This window comes from Ochotona curzoniae, unplaced genomic scaffold (assembly GCF_017591425.1).
Source record: "Ochotona curzoniae isolate NIBS_2020 unplaced genomic scaffold, NIBS_Ocur_1.0 contig_2210, whole genome shotgun sequence".
NCBI classification, from domain to species: Eukaryota; Metazoa; Chordata; class Mammalia; order Lagomorpha; family Ochotonidae; genus Ochotona; species Ochotona curzoniae.
In genome coordinates, this window is record NW_024465369.1 from 33,655,177 (window position 1) to 33,672,583 (window position 17,407).

The 17,407-nt window shown below is 44.2% G+C and overlaps 1 protein-coding gene across 4 annotated transcripts in view; it reads left to right on the forward strand.

The window, feature by feature from the left end:
- Positions 1-17,407, forward strand: part of ITGA6 (integrin subunit alpha 6) — a 78,468-nt gene that overhangs the window by 56,002 nt on the left and 5,059 nt on the right. For 3 of the 4 annotated variants that reach the window (XM_040971720.1, XM_040971719.1, XM_040971721.1), the window contains 12 exons: positions 68-211; positions 1,621-1,736; positions 1,851-2,040; positions 2,132-2,215; positions 2,342-2,421; positions 2,578-2,655; positions 2,741-2,843; positions 4,230-4,403; positions 6,215-6,313; positions 6,402-6,512; positions 6,613-6,711; positions 14,738-14,863. In XM_040971720.1, coding sequence (XP_040827654.1) covers positions 68-211; positions 1,621-1,736; positions 1,851-2,040; positions 2,132-2,215; positions 2,342-2,421; positions 2,578-2,655; positions 2,741-2,843; positions 4,230-4,403; positions 6,215-6,313; positions 6,402-6,512; positions 6,613-6,711; positions 14,738-14,863 — 1,404 coding nt within the window. The remainder of the gene's footprint in view (positions 1-67; positions 212-1,620; positions 1,737-1,850; positions 2,041-2,131; positions 2,216-2,341; positions 2,422-2,577; positions 2,656-2,740; positions 2,844-4,229; positions 4,404-6,214; positions 6,314-6,401; positions 6,513-6,612; positions 6,712-14,737; positions 14,864-17,407) is intronic. The other variant, XM_040971722.1, reaches the window with a different exon arrangement.

Here is a 17,407-nt window from a genome sequence, read left to right on the forward strand (position 1 = left end):
AAACATTGTCCCAGATCTCCCCTGTTGCATTTCACACCATGCTTAACTGTCCCTGTATGCTTCCCAGGATAATATTCGAGATAAACTGCGCCCCATCCCGATCACGGCCTCCGTGGAGATACAGGAGCCGAGCTCTCGTAGGCGAGTGAATTCACTTCCAGAAGTCCTTCCCATTCTGAATTCCAACGAACCCAAGATGGTCCAAACAGATGTAAGTGTGACTTTTGTTTTCTGCAGTTTTTGCCATGTTCTGATGGCTAATTCAGATATCTGTGAAGGCAGTAGAATTAGTGATGGGCTGAAAAGGCCATTTCTTTGGATTAACAGATTCTTCCAAATTAGCAATGAAAATTGAAACATACAATATGGAGGCAGAGAGTATTTTCCCTCATAATTTTTTTTATCAGAATAACTGATTGAGGCTATAACTGCCAGAGCTTATATATTGTCATATCTTTCTCCTGTGGCAAAATCTGTGCATGGATTTCAGTTGTTTTTCTACCAAAATTAAGTTACCTTTTGATTCAATTTTTCAATGAAGTTTTTGAAGTACCCTCAAATTTTAGCATTGGAATGTTAAAAATACAAGGCAAATCACTGTGACAATGTTAAAAGCAAGGAGTGTGAAAACACAGCAGCACTAAACAATACGATTAGCAGTGAAAAAGCCATTGACTGTTGGATGTAGCACTACATTGTCTTAGCAAGAACTGTTTATGTTTTGTGGTTCACTGGACCCCACATATGAATGAGAGTTCTGTTTGGTAGGGTTTAGGATGTTTCTGATGTAGCAGCTTGGTCTGGCATTATGTACTTGTTGTGCAAAACCTTCTCAGAGGCTCCTGGTACTGCTGGCTCTTTATAGAGCTTCGAGGAAGTGAGTACTTGCTGCCATTCAGTTCAGGAGCTGATGCCCAACTCTACTGCGTCAATTGCTTTTGCCACCAAATACAGATCTTTCTATTTTTGTATGCTTTGGTGTTCCTGAAATGTTCTCATGTTGTTAGTTGTGGTGTAAATTGCCAGCTCCAAAGTTATGTTAAATGTAACAGACACAGAGAAGGTCTCCCTAATTGTCCAGTGTGATGCAGCACTGTGCCAATGCCTCTGTGCTGACAGCTTTCCTGATCTTTGACCTTCCGCATGCTCCCTGTCTTCTCAGCTGTAGAGTGGGCTCCAAAGAACCCTCCTGATGATGGGTCTGTTTGGGGATTCCATGGGTCCACGTATGTAAATAATTTGTGAGCAGTATCATTATTACTGATCATTCTTAGAGTAGCCCTGTAAAGTAGGATGGTGAGATACCATTTGCATAGACATAGACTCTGAAAGATCAGATGACTTGCCTGAAGCCACGAAAACAGGGTTGAAAGCCACATTTCTGTGGCTGCAAGGCTCACCCTCCTGGCAACACTGCACAGCCCCCATTGCCCTGGTCAGAGCATTATCAAAACTGCTTTGTTCAGAGACAGAGTGAGAATGAGATGAATGGCCAGCTATGACTGGAGTTTGAATTCTGCACTGGGAGCTGCCAAAGAGGGAAATGAACAGAATGGAAACTTCTCTGGTACCTCCCTGTGTTCTGAATGGCATAATGGCAGTGGTTCTGTTTCCCTACAGGTGCACTTCTTAAAAGAGGGATGTGGAGACGACAACGTGTGCAACAGCAACCTTAAACTAGGATATAAGTTTTGCACCCGAGAAGGAAATCAGGACAAGTTTTCTTATTTGCCAATGTAAGGCTTGCCCTGTCGCATCAGCACAAATGGCTGTTCGTGAAGAAAGGGTTCCTGAACATGCATTGAGAGTTTGATCTTTTGCTGTGTGTGTGTGTTTTTTTTTTCCAACAGTCAACAAGGTGTGCCAGAACTAGTTCTCAAAGATCAGAAGGATATTGCTTTGGAAATAACAGTAACCAACGGCCCTTCTGACCCAAAGAATCCCTCCAAAGATGGTGATGATGCCCACGAAGCCAGACTCATCGCCACCTTCCCCGACACGCTCACTTACTCTGCGTACAGAGAACTACGGGCATTCCCTGTAAGTGTATGTGGAGCCTTGTGCAGAAGGAAGACCCACCCTGAGTGGCAGGCAAACTGAAGAGTTGACCGCTGGTGTGTTTTTGTTACAGGAGAAACAGCTGAGCTGTGTTGCCAACCAAAATGGCTCGCAAGCAGAATGTGAGCTGGGAAATCCTTTTAAAAGAAATTCCAGTGTAGGTGATGCCTTTCCAAGCTATTGTTGTTGTTGTTATTATTATTATTAATATTATTGTATCTTTTTGATACCATTCCATTGTCTGTAAGCCTGATCTGGGTTAATGGTGATTTATGTTTTCTAGGTTACTTTTTATTTGATTTTAAGTACAACCGAGGTCACCTTTGATACTACAGACCTGGATGTTAACCTGAAGTTGGAAACGTAAGAGTCATTACTTCCACCTTTCCATTTAGAATTATTTTGTGAAAACACAGGCAGTCAGTGAATTGGCCCTGATCTAACACATAAAAGAAGTGTAATTGTAATGAGAAAACTGACTGTTAAAATAAAACTCTATTGTTTCCTTTTCATTTTCAGAACAAGCAATCAAGATAATTTGGCTTCAATTACAGCTAAAGCAAAAGTGGTTATTGAACTGCTTTTATCGGTCTCTGGGTAAGTGTTTGTTTGGCATAACAAATCAATGTTTGAAAGAAACATTTACAATCCTCACTAAAGCTGGTGTTTTTTAATTTAACAGAGTCGCTAAACCTTCTCAGGTATATTTTGGAGGTACTGTGGTCGGTGAGCAAGCTATGAAATCTGAAGACGAAGTGGGAAGTTTAATAGAATATGAATTCAGGGTGAGTTGGAACAGTTAGTCCATTTAATATGCTAGACATTTACACAGTCCAAGTATAATCCTGAATATATCATTTTAATAAATGTATAGTGTTAATAAATAAGCACCATAAATAAATGCCCAGTTAAAAATAGTGTGGTAAAAATCCATGATGCCACTTGCTTGTGTTTGGTAACACCAAGCCAACATTGTAGAAGCCCCTAGATTGAAAAAGGAGCCTTTCCCAATCCTCCTGCCACTGAGGTGGTTACGACTCTGTATAATAAAAACAGTACTTTCGGAGAATTATAATAATAATGTGGTAAAACTTTTTAGCCTGCAGAAAGAAAAACATCTGACACTCAGAATAGGCCTTTAGGTCAGAATCCACGTGTTTTTCTTAGAGTTTTAATGCATATGTAGCCTAGAAACAAAGCAATAATTGATGCCCCCTCCTACCCGGAGTCTTCTGTTTGACTTTAAGATTTCCAGTGCACACGAGGGAGCAAGCTTTTGTGACAGTCATTTGAGAAGTATAGCAGTGGCTTTTACTAAAGACTTTTCATTACATCATGTTGGAAGCTTCAGTTTCATCATAGTGACTGTAGATTTGACATCTGCCAGTAAGAAAGGCTCGTGATTGGCTCTGAGCCATTTCCCAGTAGACAGTCACAGCAACCATTAGGGTCCAGTTGAGTGAATATGAGCAGGCTGGGTAGGGTCTACTCATTACCCAGATGTGGGTTTGGGCCTCTGTGGCTCAGATTACATTTCTGAAAGTGAACATGGAAATGGAAGTCTACAAAGCTAAGAATGGGCACACCCATTCGTGGAGCAGGATGAAGAGGAGGGATGTTCACCCGCAGACACAGCTGGCATTGGTTGTGGTGGTGGGTAGGATGGTTACATTGGGATGGCAGTAAAAGAAGTCTGTGGGTCTTGAGCTGCTTTTAGCTTCTACAGAATGTTACTGTGTTCTGAGCTGGGACTCCGGCTGCACAGTGGAGGATAAGGGCAGCTTTATTTTCACAATGGGTGGGGTTTTCCAGAAGCAGGGTATTGGGGGCGCTCACTGCCTTGGCATGGGTGCTGTTGTGTGCCAAGCAGGGTGGGTATAGAGCAAATTACAGATGCACCCCATACATTAAGACACAGTAAATCTACACTGCTGATTGCACTGCCTGGAACAGTGGTTTCCAGGTTGATTTAGCAATCATTTGTTTCTGTTTGACCTTTTTATTTTTCCCTTTCTATTTCATTGATAAGAATATTTTAAGCACACATCTCTATTTGAAATGGCCTATCAACAGTCCATTTTTGTAGGCTCTGTAGGATTATGCCAGACGATCTATGGACAATTTCCCATTGAAACAATGACATGGAAACATTCCGCATTGTTTTCCAACAGGTAACTAACTTAGGCAAACCTCTCAAAAACCTTGGCACGGCAACCTTGAATATTCAGTGGCCCAAAGAAATTAGCAATGGCAAATGGCTGCTTTATCTGGTGAAGGTGGAATCCAACGGATTGGAAAATATAGCTTGTGAGCCCCAGAGTGAAATAAACCCCCTGAACCTGAAGGTATGTTAGTGAACTTCGCTGATACCTCAAGGGACATGAGTTAGAGGAACCTACTTGTGAGGAAGAATTCATGATTGTCCCTTGGAACATGGCATTCTTGAATGTAGTTGCTTCTGTAGTTGTTGCAGTTTCTCGTGTAGTTAGGTATCAGGCATGTTCGGTTGGGAAAGGTTTGCCGGTTAGCAACTATCATGGCATAGAAGGCAGACTTGTGCAGTGATTGTGGCGGTAAATGATATTTTCTGGAGTTCTATGATTGATGCTTAAAGAAGTACCCACTTCTGGGGGTAAACCAGCCAACATTAAGCTCGTTACAAAAGGTACTGGTGTCTTAGCAAATGGCTTTGAGACATTTTCATTTCTATTTTTGAAATGATTTTTGTTAAAAGATATTTTATTTATTTGACAGAGATAACAGAGAGAGAGAAGGAGAGAGAGGGACATGCAGAGATAAAGAGATTTTCCATCTGATGGTTCACTCCTCAAATGCAAACTGCCACACAGCTGGGACTGGGCCAGGCTGAAGCCAGGAGCTTCCTCTAGGTCTCCCACATGTGCCATCCTCTGCTGCTTTCCCAGGCACGTTAGCAGAGAGCTGGATCTGAAGTGAGGCAGCCAGTTCTCCAGCCAGCACTATCCGGGATGTGGATGTTGTAGGCAGCAACTTAACCCATTATGCCGCAGCAGCAGTCTCCAGTTATTTTTTCAGATGGTCAATATTTATTGAGTTCTTACTGTGTCTAAGGGACTGTGCTAAGTATTGTGTTTGTATTTTCTCCTTTCCGTCTTCTGACAGTCACAAAAGGTATTTTTATTATTCTCACCATTTCACAATTGCAGGCCTTGAGATTCAGAGATTGAAAGCAACTTTTTCAGGGTCGGCCGCTATTAAAAAACAAATTGTGTCTGCATTGAGGCTCCACTCTGCTGATTTCAAAGCCTGCATGCTTAGCCCCTCTCTACCGCTCCATACTTTCCTAACTGATGTAGCATTTATGCTCCAGTTTGGGGAAGGCTTCCCTTCTCTTGCATGTTTTTGTTTTGTTTTGTTTTTAATTTTAAGGTAACTGGGTATGATCAATGACCATAGTTGGTAGCTCGTAGCATAGATGTTTACCCACCAACTTTGAAAAAAGGGGATGGTCCATTCACTGTTATTAATCATTATTAGATTGAACATTTCTCAACCAAAATCTGGAACTTTTTGAGCATCCACAAAGCTTTGCATTTTGGAGCACGATTTTGGATTTCCATCCCAGTAATGTTCCCTTGCTGTAGTCTGTACACATACTCCCAGAGCTGGAAAACTCTGGAATCTGATACACTTCTGATCCCAAGCATTTTACCTAACAGGAAATTCAACGTGTATAAGGGCAGAAGGAGTTTTAAGTCTTTAGGTGACTCATGCAGTGGGTCTCCTTGCTTCTTTTTTGTGGTCCTCAGTGTCAGGTCTTTAGTCAACGTAAGCTGGCTGACTGCCCTGTGTTAGCACTGAGCTGGGCCCCACGGTGGTCTAGGAATAAGACAGGGCCCCTGATCCCAATATGGGCATATCTGGGTGGGGACCCAAATAAGCCAAGCATCTTTTTTCTTTCTCTGAGTTTTATGTTCAGGGTGGGCAGAAATTACTTAGCTAACTTAGTCCTGTGAATGAATGAATCCACTTGGAATTCAGGGTGGTAATGTTACCTGCTGGTTTCATACTCATGTCTGGGACGAATAGCACTTTGCGATGATGTGACTTGGGCTGCTCTGTAGGAGGGTGGAGTAAAATGCAGCGTGGAACTGTTGTGGCTGTTAACTCTTTGCAGGAGTCTCACCACTCCAGAAGGAAACGGGAAATTGCTGAAAAGCAGGTTGATGATGGCCGCAAGTTTTCTCTGTTTGCTGAAAGGAAATACCAGACCCTGGTGAGTATTTTTCAGGAGCTGCGAGTGGCAGGGGCTGAGAGGACGCCGGGACTGCTGTGTTTTGACTCCGTCTTCTTCTCTGCCCTAGAACTGCAGCATGAACGTGAACTGTGTGAACATCAGGTGCCCGCTGCAGGGCCTGGACAGCAAGGCCTCCCTTATCCTGCGCTCGAGGTTGTGGAACAGCACATTTCTAGAGGTGTGGCCCTGCCACGAGTCTGTCCTCTGCAGGCATCCCTCTGCCACCAGCGACGATGTTTCCAACCTCCCTAACGCATGTACTCACTGTCCACACACAGGAATATTCCAAACTCAACTACCTGGACATCCTCATGCGGGCCTCCATTGATGTGACATCTGTGGCTGAGAACCTCAAGCTACCCAATGCAGGCACGCAGGTGAGAGGTGCCCTGACCTCCCTTAGCTTCTACAGGCCATTTCCCTGCACGCTGCCCTGGCATCATGCTGTTGGCTGTTTAACTTCCCTCATAGTCCTGGGATCTCCATGGAGAAAACAAATGACAGTCTTCAGGCCCTGCCACACCAACCTTCATTTAACAAAAATCATTGAAAAAAAAAATCTGGGGGTTCACTTCCCAAATGTCTGCAAGAGCAGGGGCTGGGTTGGTTTGAAGCCAGGAGCTTAGAGATCCCACATGGATGCAGGGACCCAAGCACTTGGGCCATCTTATGCTGCTTTTCCAGGTGCATTAACAGGAAGCTGGATCAGAAATGGAGAAGCTAGGACTCAAACCGGCAGCCATATGGAATGCCAACACAGCAGGCAGAGGCTTAAGCTACCATGCCATAGCTCCAGCCCCTTGAAAAGCATATTTTGAAATCTAAGTGTTTAAGTGTGTCTTCAAATTTTGTGTGCTTTGCTCTGGGTCCATTATTTCCAGTTGCAAGGCAATTTTGAACCTTCATCATTTCTCTCAGCTTTCTGTCCTGTGAACTTTCTCTTTTTGAAAACTGGGAAGCATGCTTTCTAGGTCCTCATCTAGATAATTGACCAAAATTACTGGGCAGGAGCAGGACCTTGTAGGGAGCCATCAGTGAGGGTGTCGTTGTAGGGGACTCAGGCCTGAGGGACTGCATGTCTTAGTGGGTACCGAGTGGGAATGTTTTGCAGAAGACTGGAGAACACCACTGTGCGTTACCGCAAGTTTGTTGATGGAACTGTTCTGGCATCTTTTGTTTGCTAGTTGAAACTCAGAGAGCCTCCCTGGTCATAGTGGGTTTTGTAGTAGTGGACTTCAGGGTGTTCTGAGACTGTATCCTCTAAACCAGCATGGGACACATTATGCCAGGTTGGATGCTGGGGGAAGTGATGTAAACCAGGACTGCACCAGGCTCATTAGCACGTGGGCATCCTGGCTTTGTTATCTTTGCAAGTGCCACAGCAAAGCTATTTCTCTCTCTCTCTCTCTCTTTGCCTCCTCCTCCCTCACTCTCTCTCTACCTCTCCTTCTTTCTCTTTCTTTAAAGATTTATTTATTTATTTCAAAGAATTACAGCAAAAGAGAGACAGAGAAATCTTCCATCTGCTGGTTCACTCCCCCAGAAGGCTGCAAAGGCCTGTTCGGAGGGCCCGGCGACGAGGCCTGGTGGCTAAAGTCCTCGCCTTGAGTGCGCTGGGATCCCATATGGGCACCGGTTCTAATCCCGGCAGCTCCACTTCCCATCCAGCTCCTTGCTTGTGGCCTGGGAAAGCAGTCAGTGGTGGCCCAAAGCTTTGGGACCCTGCACCTGCGTGGGAAACCCAGAGGAGATTCCTGGATCCTGGCTTCGGATCGGCATAGCATCGGCTGTTGCGCTCACTTGGGGAGTGAATTATCGGATGGAAGATCTTCCTCTCTGTCTCTCCTCCTCTCTGACTTTCCAATAAATAAATAAATCTTTAAAAAAAAAAAAAAAAGGCCTGTTCAGAGCCAGGCCAAAACAAGAACTGGGAGCTTCATCCAGGTCCCCTACATGGGTACAGGGGCCCAAACACTTGGATGTTTGCTTTCCCAAGCCATTAGCAGGAAACTAGATCTGAAGAGGAGCAGCTGGGACACCAGCCAGCAACTGTATGCCATGTCAGCTGTACCTGTTATGCTACAGCGCTGGCCCCTACAGCTTAAGGCTTGAAATGGAACTTGAAGTCAACCAGAATTTCTTGGGAATGCATTCTCTGTGTGTCTGAAGGTGATTGCTGTAACTTCCTGTAGCTGTAAGTCAGTAATCTTAAAAGGCTCCGGGATTTTTAGAGCTAAAATGAGTTAGAGGGAAAGGATTGGAAAGAATAATGCATTAGTATTAAGATTCTCACAGTTTGCTGGGTGCTTTATATTCTGTCACTTAAGCTTCAAAAGAGTGACACCTGTTTTAGGAACAAGGAAGCAGACCCAGACAAGGGATATGCTTTGGCATCCTGGATTGAAACGCATAGTTTGACTCCAAGGCTCCTGAATTCATGACATTTGATTTCCCACTAAATCTTCAGATCCCAGATTCAGATGAAAAACTGAGCCCAAAGAAGGTTGTCTCTCCCTCAAGTTCACAGAGCAGCCCCCTGGCTTGCAGGGTTTCATCAGGTGCTTTGATTCTGGCCGCAGTAGAGCTGTAGGCCAGTTCCTCTGATGGCTCTGGCCCAGGAACCAGAACCTTGGCTGCTTTGGGCATTTTATGTCCTCAGGACTTTCTTGGGAGAGTTCAAGCCTAATGATAAGTGGAGTCCTTACTCCTTGTAAGTCTCACGTCTAGAACCCTTTTCTTTGGAAAATTGAGACATTTTCTCTTCTCCAGTTTTGTGGTACATCGATTTTCTGTGATTTCCGAGACATAATAGCCCAGGTATCATATCTGCATGCCTTGTCATTTCAAGGTGCGGTTTTTCTGGACCTGCAAATGTGAGCTTAATCCAAGTGTCACAATGCCTTCCTTTTTATTCTTGCGCTTATGTGGCTGGCAATTTCATCTTTATCTTGGTTTTATCTATCCTTTCCTGAAGGTAATTTCCTTTGGAGATGGAAGCAAAGGAAGTTGAGCAGTTCAGCCTTATCTATGATCTGAATATCCAAACTTCTTTTTTGCTTAAAAAAAAAGCTTAAGAAAAAATTTGTTTCTTACACCAATTTTAAGAGATTTGTGTTCACTTTTTAATAAAACATTTTAATTAAAAAAATTTTTTTGAGTAGCCAAGAGAGACAGGAAGAAAGAGCTTCATCAGATGGCCGTCATCAGATGGCTGGGACTGGTCATACCTGAAACTTGGAGCCAAGAGCTCAAGCCAGGTCTCTCACATGGGCGACAGGAACCCAGTCACCTGAGCCATCTGCTCTACTTCTCAGGGTCTACATGAGCAGGAAGCTGGAATCCGGTGTATGAGCTGGGATTTGAACCCAGGCCTTGTGATATGAAATGTGGGTATCCTGATCACTAGGCATAATGCCTGTCCCAAGAAAACACTTGTAAACTAAGATACTGTCGGAGAGTGAAGTCACATAGGTGAACCAAGAAAGATGGTTGTTTTAGTGTCCTTTAAGTGTATCCATTAACAAGTACCTATTAGGACTGTGTGTCTAAGCTGTGCTACATGCTGTATGTTCTTTCCTTGGCTATCGTTCTATACCCTCAGTTGATTCCAAGGAAGCAAGTAGAAATTATCCCCAGAAAATACAATAGGTAAAAACAACCACTTCATTCTTCGAGGGGTAAGATTGTTGTTTTTTTTTCTTAAGAATTTATTTGCAAGTTAGTGTTAGATGGAAAGAGAGAGATCTTTTATGCAATGCTCATTCACTTCCCAGATGGATGCAATGACCGGAATTGGGCCAGGTCAAAGCCAGGAGCTTCATCCAAGGGACCCAGATGCCTAGACCATCTTTTGCTGCATTTCCCATGCCATTAGCAGGGAGCTGAATCCAAAGTAGAACAGCTAGGACAGAAACTGGCACCCATCTGGGATGCTGGCATTTCAGGTGGCAGCTGTACTTGCTATGCCACATCACCAGCCCCCTCAGATCCTTTGTCTCTAAATGAAGAGAACCTGAGATATGAATCCTTTTTATTAGGAGTGGAAGATGTCTTTTTTTTAAAAGATGTATTTAGTGGATGGCTTTAGGGAAGATATAACTATCCTTTCATCAGGCGATGTTGTATACTGACGTTGAGTAGGAGCTGGGAATATTCCATCACAGAGTCCTTTAGGAGAAGTATCTCGGTCCCTGGAAGCTCATGTGGTCTGAGCACTGCCCACTGCTGATGGGATTTAACGCTTGAGGAGAGGCTCAGCCCCTTTGCCCTATGGATGAGTGACAGGTGAAGTTCACCAGGGTAGGTCATCCCATGGCAATGCCTGCAACTGAATGAAACCAAGGGGGAGGATGGATTTTGAAGTTGGGAAACTCAAAGGTAGTTTGTACTCAACTTAAGCTGTTATCTGTCATGATTGCTATGACAAGATGACAGATTTCTCAGCTCTGGGAATTGCAGTACCCTAGCTTCATTCCTGTTGCACCCAAAAGAAACTGGAGTTGATAACTAAAGTCAACAAATGGTGAAATCCAGCTGCCTTCTTAGACCCCAGAGCACCTTCACTCTTAAATGTGGGCGGAGCCCAGACACTGGCTTCAGTGGTTTTTTTAAAATGATTTATTTATTTGAAAAAGAGAAAGAAATGGAGAGAGGGAGAAGCAGTGTTTTATTCTGCAAGTGCCCACAACAGCTAGAGCTAAGCCAGGCCAAATCCAGGAGATGGGACCTCCATTTGTGACTCTTACGTGGGCAGCAAGGACCCAAGCACTTGGGCCATCCTCCACTACTCTCCCCAGCACATTAGTGGGAAGCTGAATCAGAAGTGCAACAGGGCCCGGCACGATAGCACAGTGGTTAAAGTCCTCTCCTTGAACATGCTGGGATCCCATATGGGTGCCGGTTCTAATCCCAGCAGCCCTGCTTCCCTTCCAGCTCCCTGCTTGTGGCCTTGGAAGCCACTCAAGGGTGGACCAAGGCCTTGGGACCCTGCACCTGTGTGGGAGACCTGGATAGAAGTTCCTGGCTCCTGGCTTCAGATTGGCTCAGCTCCAGCCGTTGTGGCCACTTGGGGAGTGAATCATCGGATGGAAGATCTTCCTCTCTGTCTCTCCTCCTCTCTGTATATCCACCTTTCCAATAAAAATTTAAAAATCTTAAAAAAAAAAGAAGAAGAAAAAGTATAGTAGTCAGAGTTGGCACTAGAGTCTTTTTTTTTTTTTAAATTTATTTATTTATTGGAAAGTCAGATATACAGAGAGGAGAGACAGAGAGGAAGATCTTCCGTCCGATGATTCACTCCCCAAGTGAGCGCAAGGGCCGATGCTATGCCGATCCGAAGCCAGGATCCAGGAACTTCTTCCGGGTATCCCACATGCAGGTGCAGGGTCCCAAAGCTTTGGGCCATCCTTGACTGCTTTCCCAGGCCACAAGCTGGGAGCTGGATGGGAAGCAGGGCTGCCGGGATTAGAACCGGTGCCCATATGGGATCCCAGGGCATTCAAGGTGAGGACTTTAGCCACTAGGCCAGGCCGCCAGGCCCAGCACTAGAATCTTTAATGTCGCGATGGATCCCACAGGGGTTTGAGTCCTGGCTGCTCCATTTCCAGTCCAGCTCCCTGTTTATGGTGTGGGAAAGCAGTGAAGGATGGCCCAAGTACTTGGGCCACTGTCACTCAACGAGGGAGACTGAGAAGTTCCTGGCTCTTGGTTTCAGCCTGACCCAGCTCTGTTTGTTGTAGCTATTGAGGAAGTGAACCAGCAAATGGAAGATCTCTCGCTCTCTCCATTTTCCTGTTTCTGGAACTCTGCCTTCCAAATAAATAAGTAAATCTTAAGGAAAAGAAAGGGAAAAAGAAGTAGAACAGTTAGGACTGAAACTAGCACTTTGATACAGGATTCCAGTAACATCACAAGTGGTGACTTAACCAGCTGTGTCACAATGCCTGCCCCAACCTCAGTCCTTGATATCAGGTATCTGATTGGCTCCCAGCCTTTGTTTGCATGACCCCAGGCCTGGGGCTTAGAGCTTTTATTGGAATCCCTACCACCCTTCAATGCAGAATTATCCTAATCACCCCTGAGTCTGTTGCCTGGCAACCATTTATGGGAGCAATTCCCCTGTTGTTGGCCATTTGAGAGTTGGTGTTGTGTGATGTGATTCTAACAGTGAGACGGACTCTTTTTGCTATGCCCAGTCTCTTCCTCTGCTTCCACATTATGTGAACTCACTTTTTTTAAATGACTAATTTGTTTATTTGAAAGAGTGACAGAGAGAGTGGGAGAGAACCCGCCTGCTGTTCAACTTCTGGAATGGGACAAAATGAAGTCAGGAACCAGCAACTTTTTCTTGGTTTCCCTTGAGGGTACAGGAACCCAAATACTTGGGCCATCTTCCGCTGCTTTTCCCAGGCTACAGTGAGGAGCTGGATTAGAAGTGGTGCAGCTGAGACTTCAGCTGGCGCCCATACAGGATGGTGCTGTTGGAGGCGAGCAGCTTTAGCCACTATTCCAGCAGATTGTACCCCAGAACCCATTCTTACAAATGAGGATGAATCTTCCACCGCTTGCTTCCCCCACACAGGACAGCACCATGTGCTTACCCAGTACTGGATTGCAGGGAAGCAAAGTTAAACAGGGTCTGGCAAAGGCTAATGAAATGCTGCTTTGGGGATGTGGCAGCAGCTCACCAGCTGGGTGACAGTACTTACTTTGTCTGCATTGGTCTTTGACTTTCTTCTTCCTTCCTTTGTGTGTGAAGCTAAAAATATTTTTTAAGCTTCAGTTGAGGTGCTTGCTGGGGAAGGGGGTAGGGAGGGGAAGCAGCGCAGGGGGACTGATTGCCTGGGGCTGGGAGCCTAGGGGAACACAGAGCACTACAGGAAACACAGTGGTGGCGTGGTAGCAGCGGCAGGTGTCTGCCTTCCTGTTGTTGGTAGAGCAGGCTGAAACCTGCAAAGGGGAGCTCCTGCCTGCCCTTCTCTTCCAGGAGTGGACTGAGGTTGACCTGCAGTTTTCTAGGTGAACCAGAAAGAAGCAGTCCATAAGGAGAGGGCTTTCCAAAACAATTGTGTAGGAAGAGCGAGCTTGTCGTAGACATAGAGTAGCACCTGGGGTTCACTAACATGGAGCACATGACCAAGAGCAGTCCTCGGTTTTGCTTATTTTCTCCTTTACACGTTCCTAATTCGGACATACCAGGGGCAGGCAACTGGTGTAGCAGTGAAGATGCTGCATGGGATGTCTGCATCCTGCATCACATATGCCTGCATTTGAGGCTTGGCTTGCACCCGATTCCAGCTGCATGAAGATGTGTTTTTCTGGAAGGCAGAAGGTGACAGCTTAAGTAACTGGATCTGTGCCACCCACAAGGGAGGAGACCTGGATCGAGTTCCTGGTGTTTTGAGTTCCATCCTGGCCCAACCTGAGCTGTTGCAGTGGGTTTTTAGTGGTGTCAGCCAGCAGAGGGGAGATCTCTTTCTGTCTGTGTGTCTCTTTCTCTAATAAATACATTTTCTAAAAAGAGATGAAACCCAAGTAATTTTTTTTTTTAAATGCCAGATACTTCAAACTGGTAGCTCTCTAATCAGTGTAGTTTACAAAATCATGTTCCAAGTCTCCATTGAAACTTTGCATGCTTGAAGAAATAGTCCTTGACTTTAATCACTAAAGTCCACTTGAATTGTAATGATCTTTCACACATAAGGCACATATGTTAATGGGCATGATTGATTGGTAACACATTGCCAAAAGTAACCTTTTAAGTTTCTGAGTAAAGGCTGTGCCCATTTCTGTTTACTATTGGAGGTTTGGAGTTCAGCTGCTCCTGAATACATAAGGGCATCCAGTGTATAAATACACATTTTGTTAGGGGATGGCATCAAGCCACTTTGGGAAATTATATCATTTATGACGATCTTTGCCTGCAGCTTCATTCTTATTTTCACATTTCACAACATCTTTAAAACCTAAGTAGAGTGGAGGTTAATTGTGCATAAATTGAACCTTTTCTCTCCATTACTGAAAAACTAATTAAATGTGTGACCATTATCAAAAAGATACCCAGTGATGAAGATAAAGTTCGATTGCCTCTGTTTTGATCTTTGTAGAATGGTTCAATGCACAGTTTTCCTCTGCTTTTGTTGGTAACGATTTTTTTTTTAAATGGCACATTAGTGAAAAAACTTGGTCAGCTCTGGGGAAGATATCTTTAAGGACTGTGTCTTGAAGCAATATTCTGACGTTAAGTCAAAGGGACCTTGCATCTGAAGGTCATCTCCTCCATCTGTAGGCTGCGTTGTTCAAAATGTGTGCAGATTTAAGCTGCAAACCCCTGCCTGATGTTAGCTCTCCCCCAGCTAACTTCGCTCGCATGGTGGTGACCTTGCCTTCCTTTGTGCCACCCAGGTTCGTGTGACCGTGTTTCCCTCCAAGACGGTGGCTCAGTACTCAGTGATACCCTGGTGGAGCATCCTCGTGGCTATCCTGCTTGGGATTTTGATGCTTGCTCTGTTAGTGCTTGCTCTATGGAAGGTAAGTCCCACCTACTGTGAGAGTCTGACGACACCAGCTTTCTTCATGTGTTAAAAATGTGAATTCTCACCCATCCATAGTATGTTTTTCCTTTTTTTCTCATTACTGTTCTCTCTCAAAATTTTGTCCTGAAATGCTTCTGACAGCAACTTTAAGAGACATTTACTATAAGCTGCTACCTGACAGTTTGTATATGATTTAATTTTTGTTAAATAATGTGATGTTTCTGAAATGAATACCTATAATTTGGCATGTTTATTGATAAAGTTTAAATTTTACTACTTAAATGTTTTGTACACCTAAGGTCTAAGTAACTTACACCATATTGCTGGGCGGTAGAACAGCCTGAATCTGTATTCCAGTCAGTTTAATGCTTGTAAAGAAGTGTTGGTGGAAACCGCTGGGGCGTGTGTCCTGCAGCTGGGCCACCAGAAGCACAGTGTACAGCGAGTGAGTGACTCTATCTCCAGTGGTCCTCAGAAAGTTTTTGAAAAATGTGCATTCTCTCCTGACTCCATTCTTGCACCAACATTTTGAGATATCTACAGATAAGGAGGATCTGGGCTCAATATAATTAATGTTCCTCCTTAGAACAGTCCTTAGACTAAAAATAAAATGTCAAAGTCTTCTCCCTGCTCATTGCTGCCTGTAAATACTCTACATTTGGAAAAAGGCTTGTGAATACAGACTCTCGTTGCCGAAAATAGCAGCCCATTGATTCTGGAGTGTTCCCAGTAAGCATAGAAGTCCCTGATCAGCAACTCCAAATTCCAAAAGTTCTGACTTGCTTAGCAGCGAAGTCCAACACGATTTTTAATCTTTCTGCTTGAGCTTCGCTGCAGAAATATCAACATTTTTATTACATTGGGATCATGTGTACAGTGTATGATTTCCTAAAATGCCCCAAATTCTGGCCAATATATCAGGCCCAGAACATTTTGGGTGTACCAAAGAATCCTGCAAGATCTAATCATCCTTTGTACTTCTCTGGATCCAAGAGCAGAGCAGCCAAAAATTCATGATAGCCTTTCAAATACTGAACATCTCTATTTTGCTTTATTTCTCCAAGTCATTTCCCCTTTTTCTAGTATGAGACTCCTCTTGGCGTGTGGTATTGACTCCTGGCTGTTGGTTCTTCTTGGGACATCCGACCCAAGCAGGGAAATCACATGAGAATGACTTTGATACCAAAAACTGGATTTGCAGTTGGACCTGTGGAGGTGATCTTGGTGAGATAGCAAGGTTGTTTTCAGGAGAGGTCTCCCTGGCAGTCATTAGTCCTCAGTGAGCTGAGAGTTGGGAAATCCAAGCTATGTATAATGTCAAGCACATCCTGTCACCTCCTAGAAGCTCCGCTTTGTCCTAGCTATTTGATGAGTGGAGTTGACTAGATGAACTTACTCTGTTGGAGAGGGTTTTCTTTCTTTCTTTCTTTCTGTTTCTCTCTCTCTCTTCCTTTCTTTCTTTCTTTTTTTTTTTTAAATTCTGGAATATCCAGAGTCTCACTCAAGGGGACTCTATAGAATAATCAGAGAACTGCTGTAGCCCCACATGGGACTCAAGTCATAAAATTTTAGGGTTAGAAAGGACTCTAGTTCTTTTTTGAAAATAACTACAACAAGTTTACTGATAAAAGTTTCCCTTTATTTATTTTAAATGCAGAAACACATTGAGAGAGATTTTCCTCTGCTGGGCCACTTCCCAAATGTTTGGAACAGCCTGAGCTGGGCCATGACAAAGCCGGAAGCTTGCTACTCAGTCTGGGTGTCCAGCATGTGTGGCAGGGACCCAAGTTCTTCTACTATCAAGTGCTGCCTCACTTAGGTGTGCTAAATTGGAAGCAAAGCTGGCTTTGAAACCAGGCACTCTAATTTGGGATGCAAACACCCCAAGTGAGGGTTTTAATCTCTGTGCCAGTTGCACACCCCTCCAGTGATCTTTAAATGGGATTTGTACATCTGGCTTGGTGGCAAACCTTAACAAGGCAGTGGGAGATTCCCCACGTCATCCATTGTGTCTGCTTTTAGATACCAGGATTCTGCACAGGATCTTGCTTATAAGTAAAATAAAAGCATTCTCTGATCCAATTCAATTGCTTGTGTTTTGTGGACAGAGATAGTTGTGCCCAAGAATCCCAATTGGAGCCAAGAGCCAGGACTCTGGATTCCTGATCCATTTTTTTTCTGACCCTATTAGCACGTTACTAAAAAGTTGACTGGGGTATCCACTATGTGTTGGATGGAGAGTCATGAATATTAGGATTATCTAGATGGCAGTGTCTAGAGCAGTACTACCCACTGTGGAGGCCACTGGTCATGTGTCTAGGGGGCACTTGAGTCATGGCTAGTGCCGTGGAGGCATTGCATTTTTTATTTAGTATAAGTTTGAAAAGCCGCATCCAGTAGAGTGACTACCATATTGTCCACAGTGAGGCTAACTCTTTATCTTCATGAGCTGCCGGAACAGAAAGTGGAATTTTACAGGAGAGATTTTATTTGACCATGTTATATTTCAAAAAGCTGTTCATGGCCTTATAAACTAGAT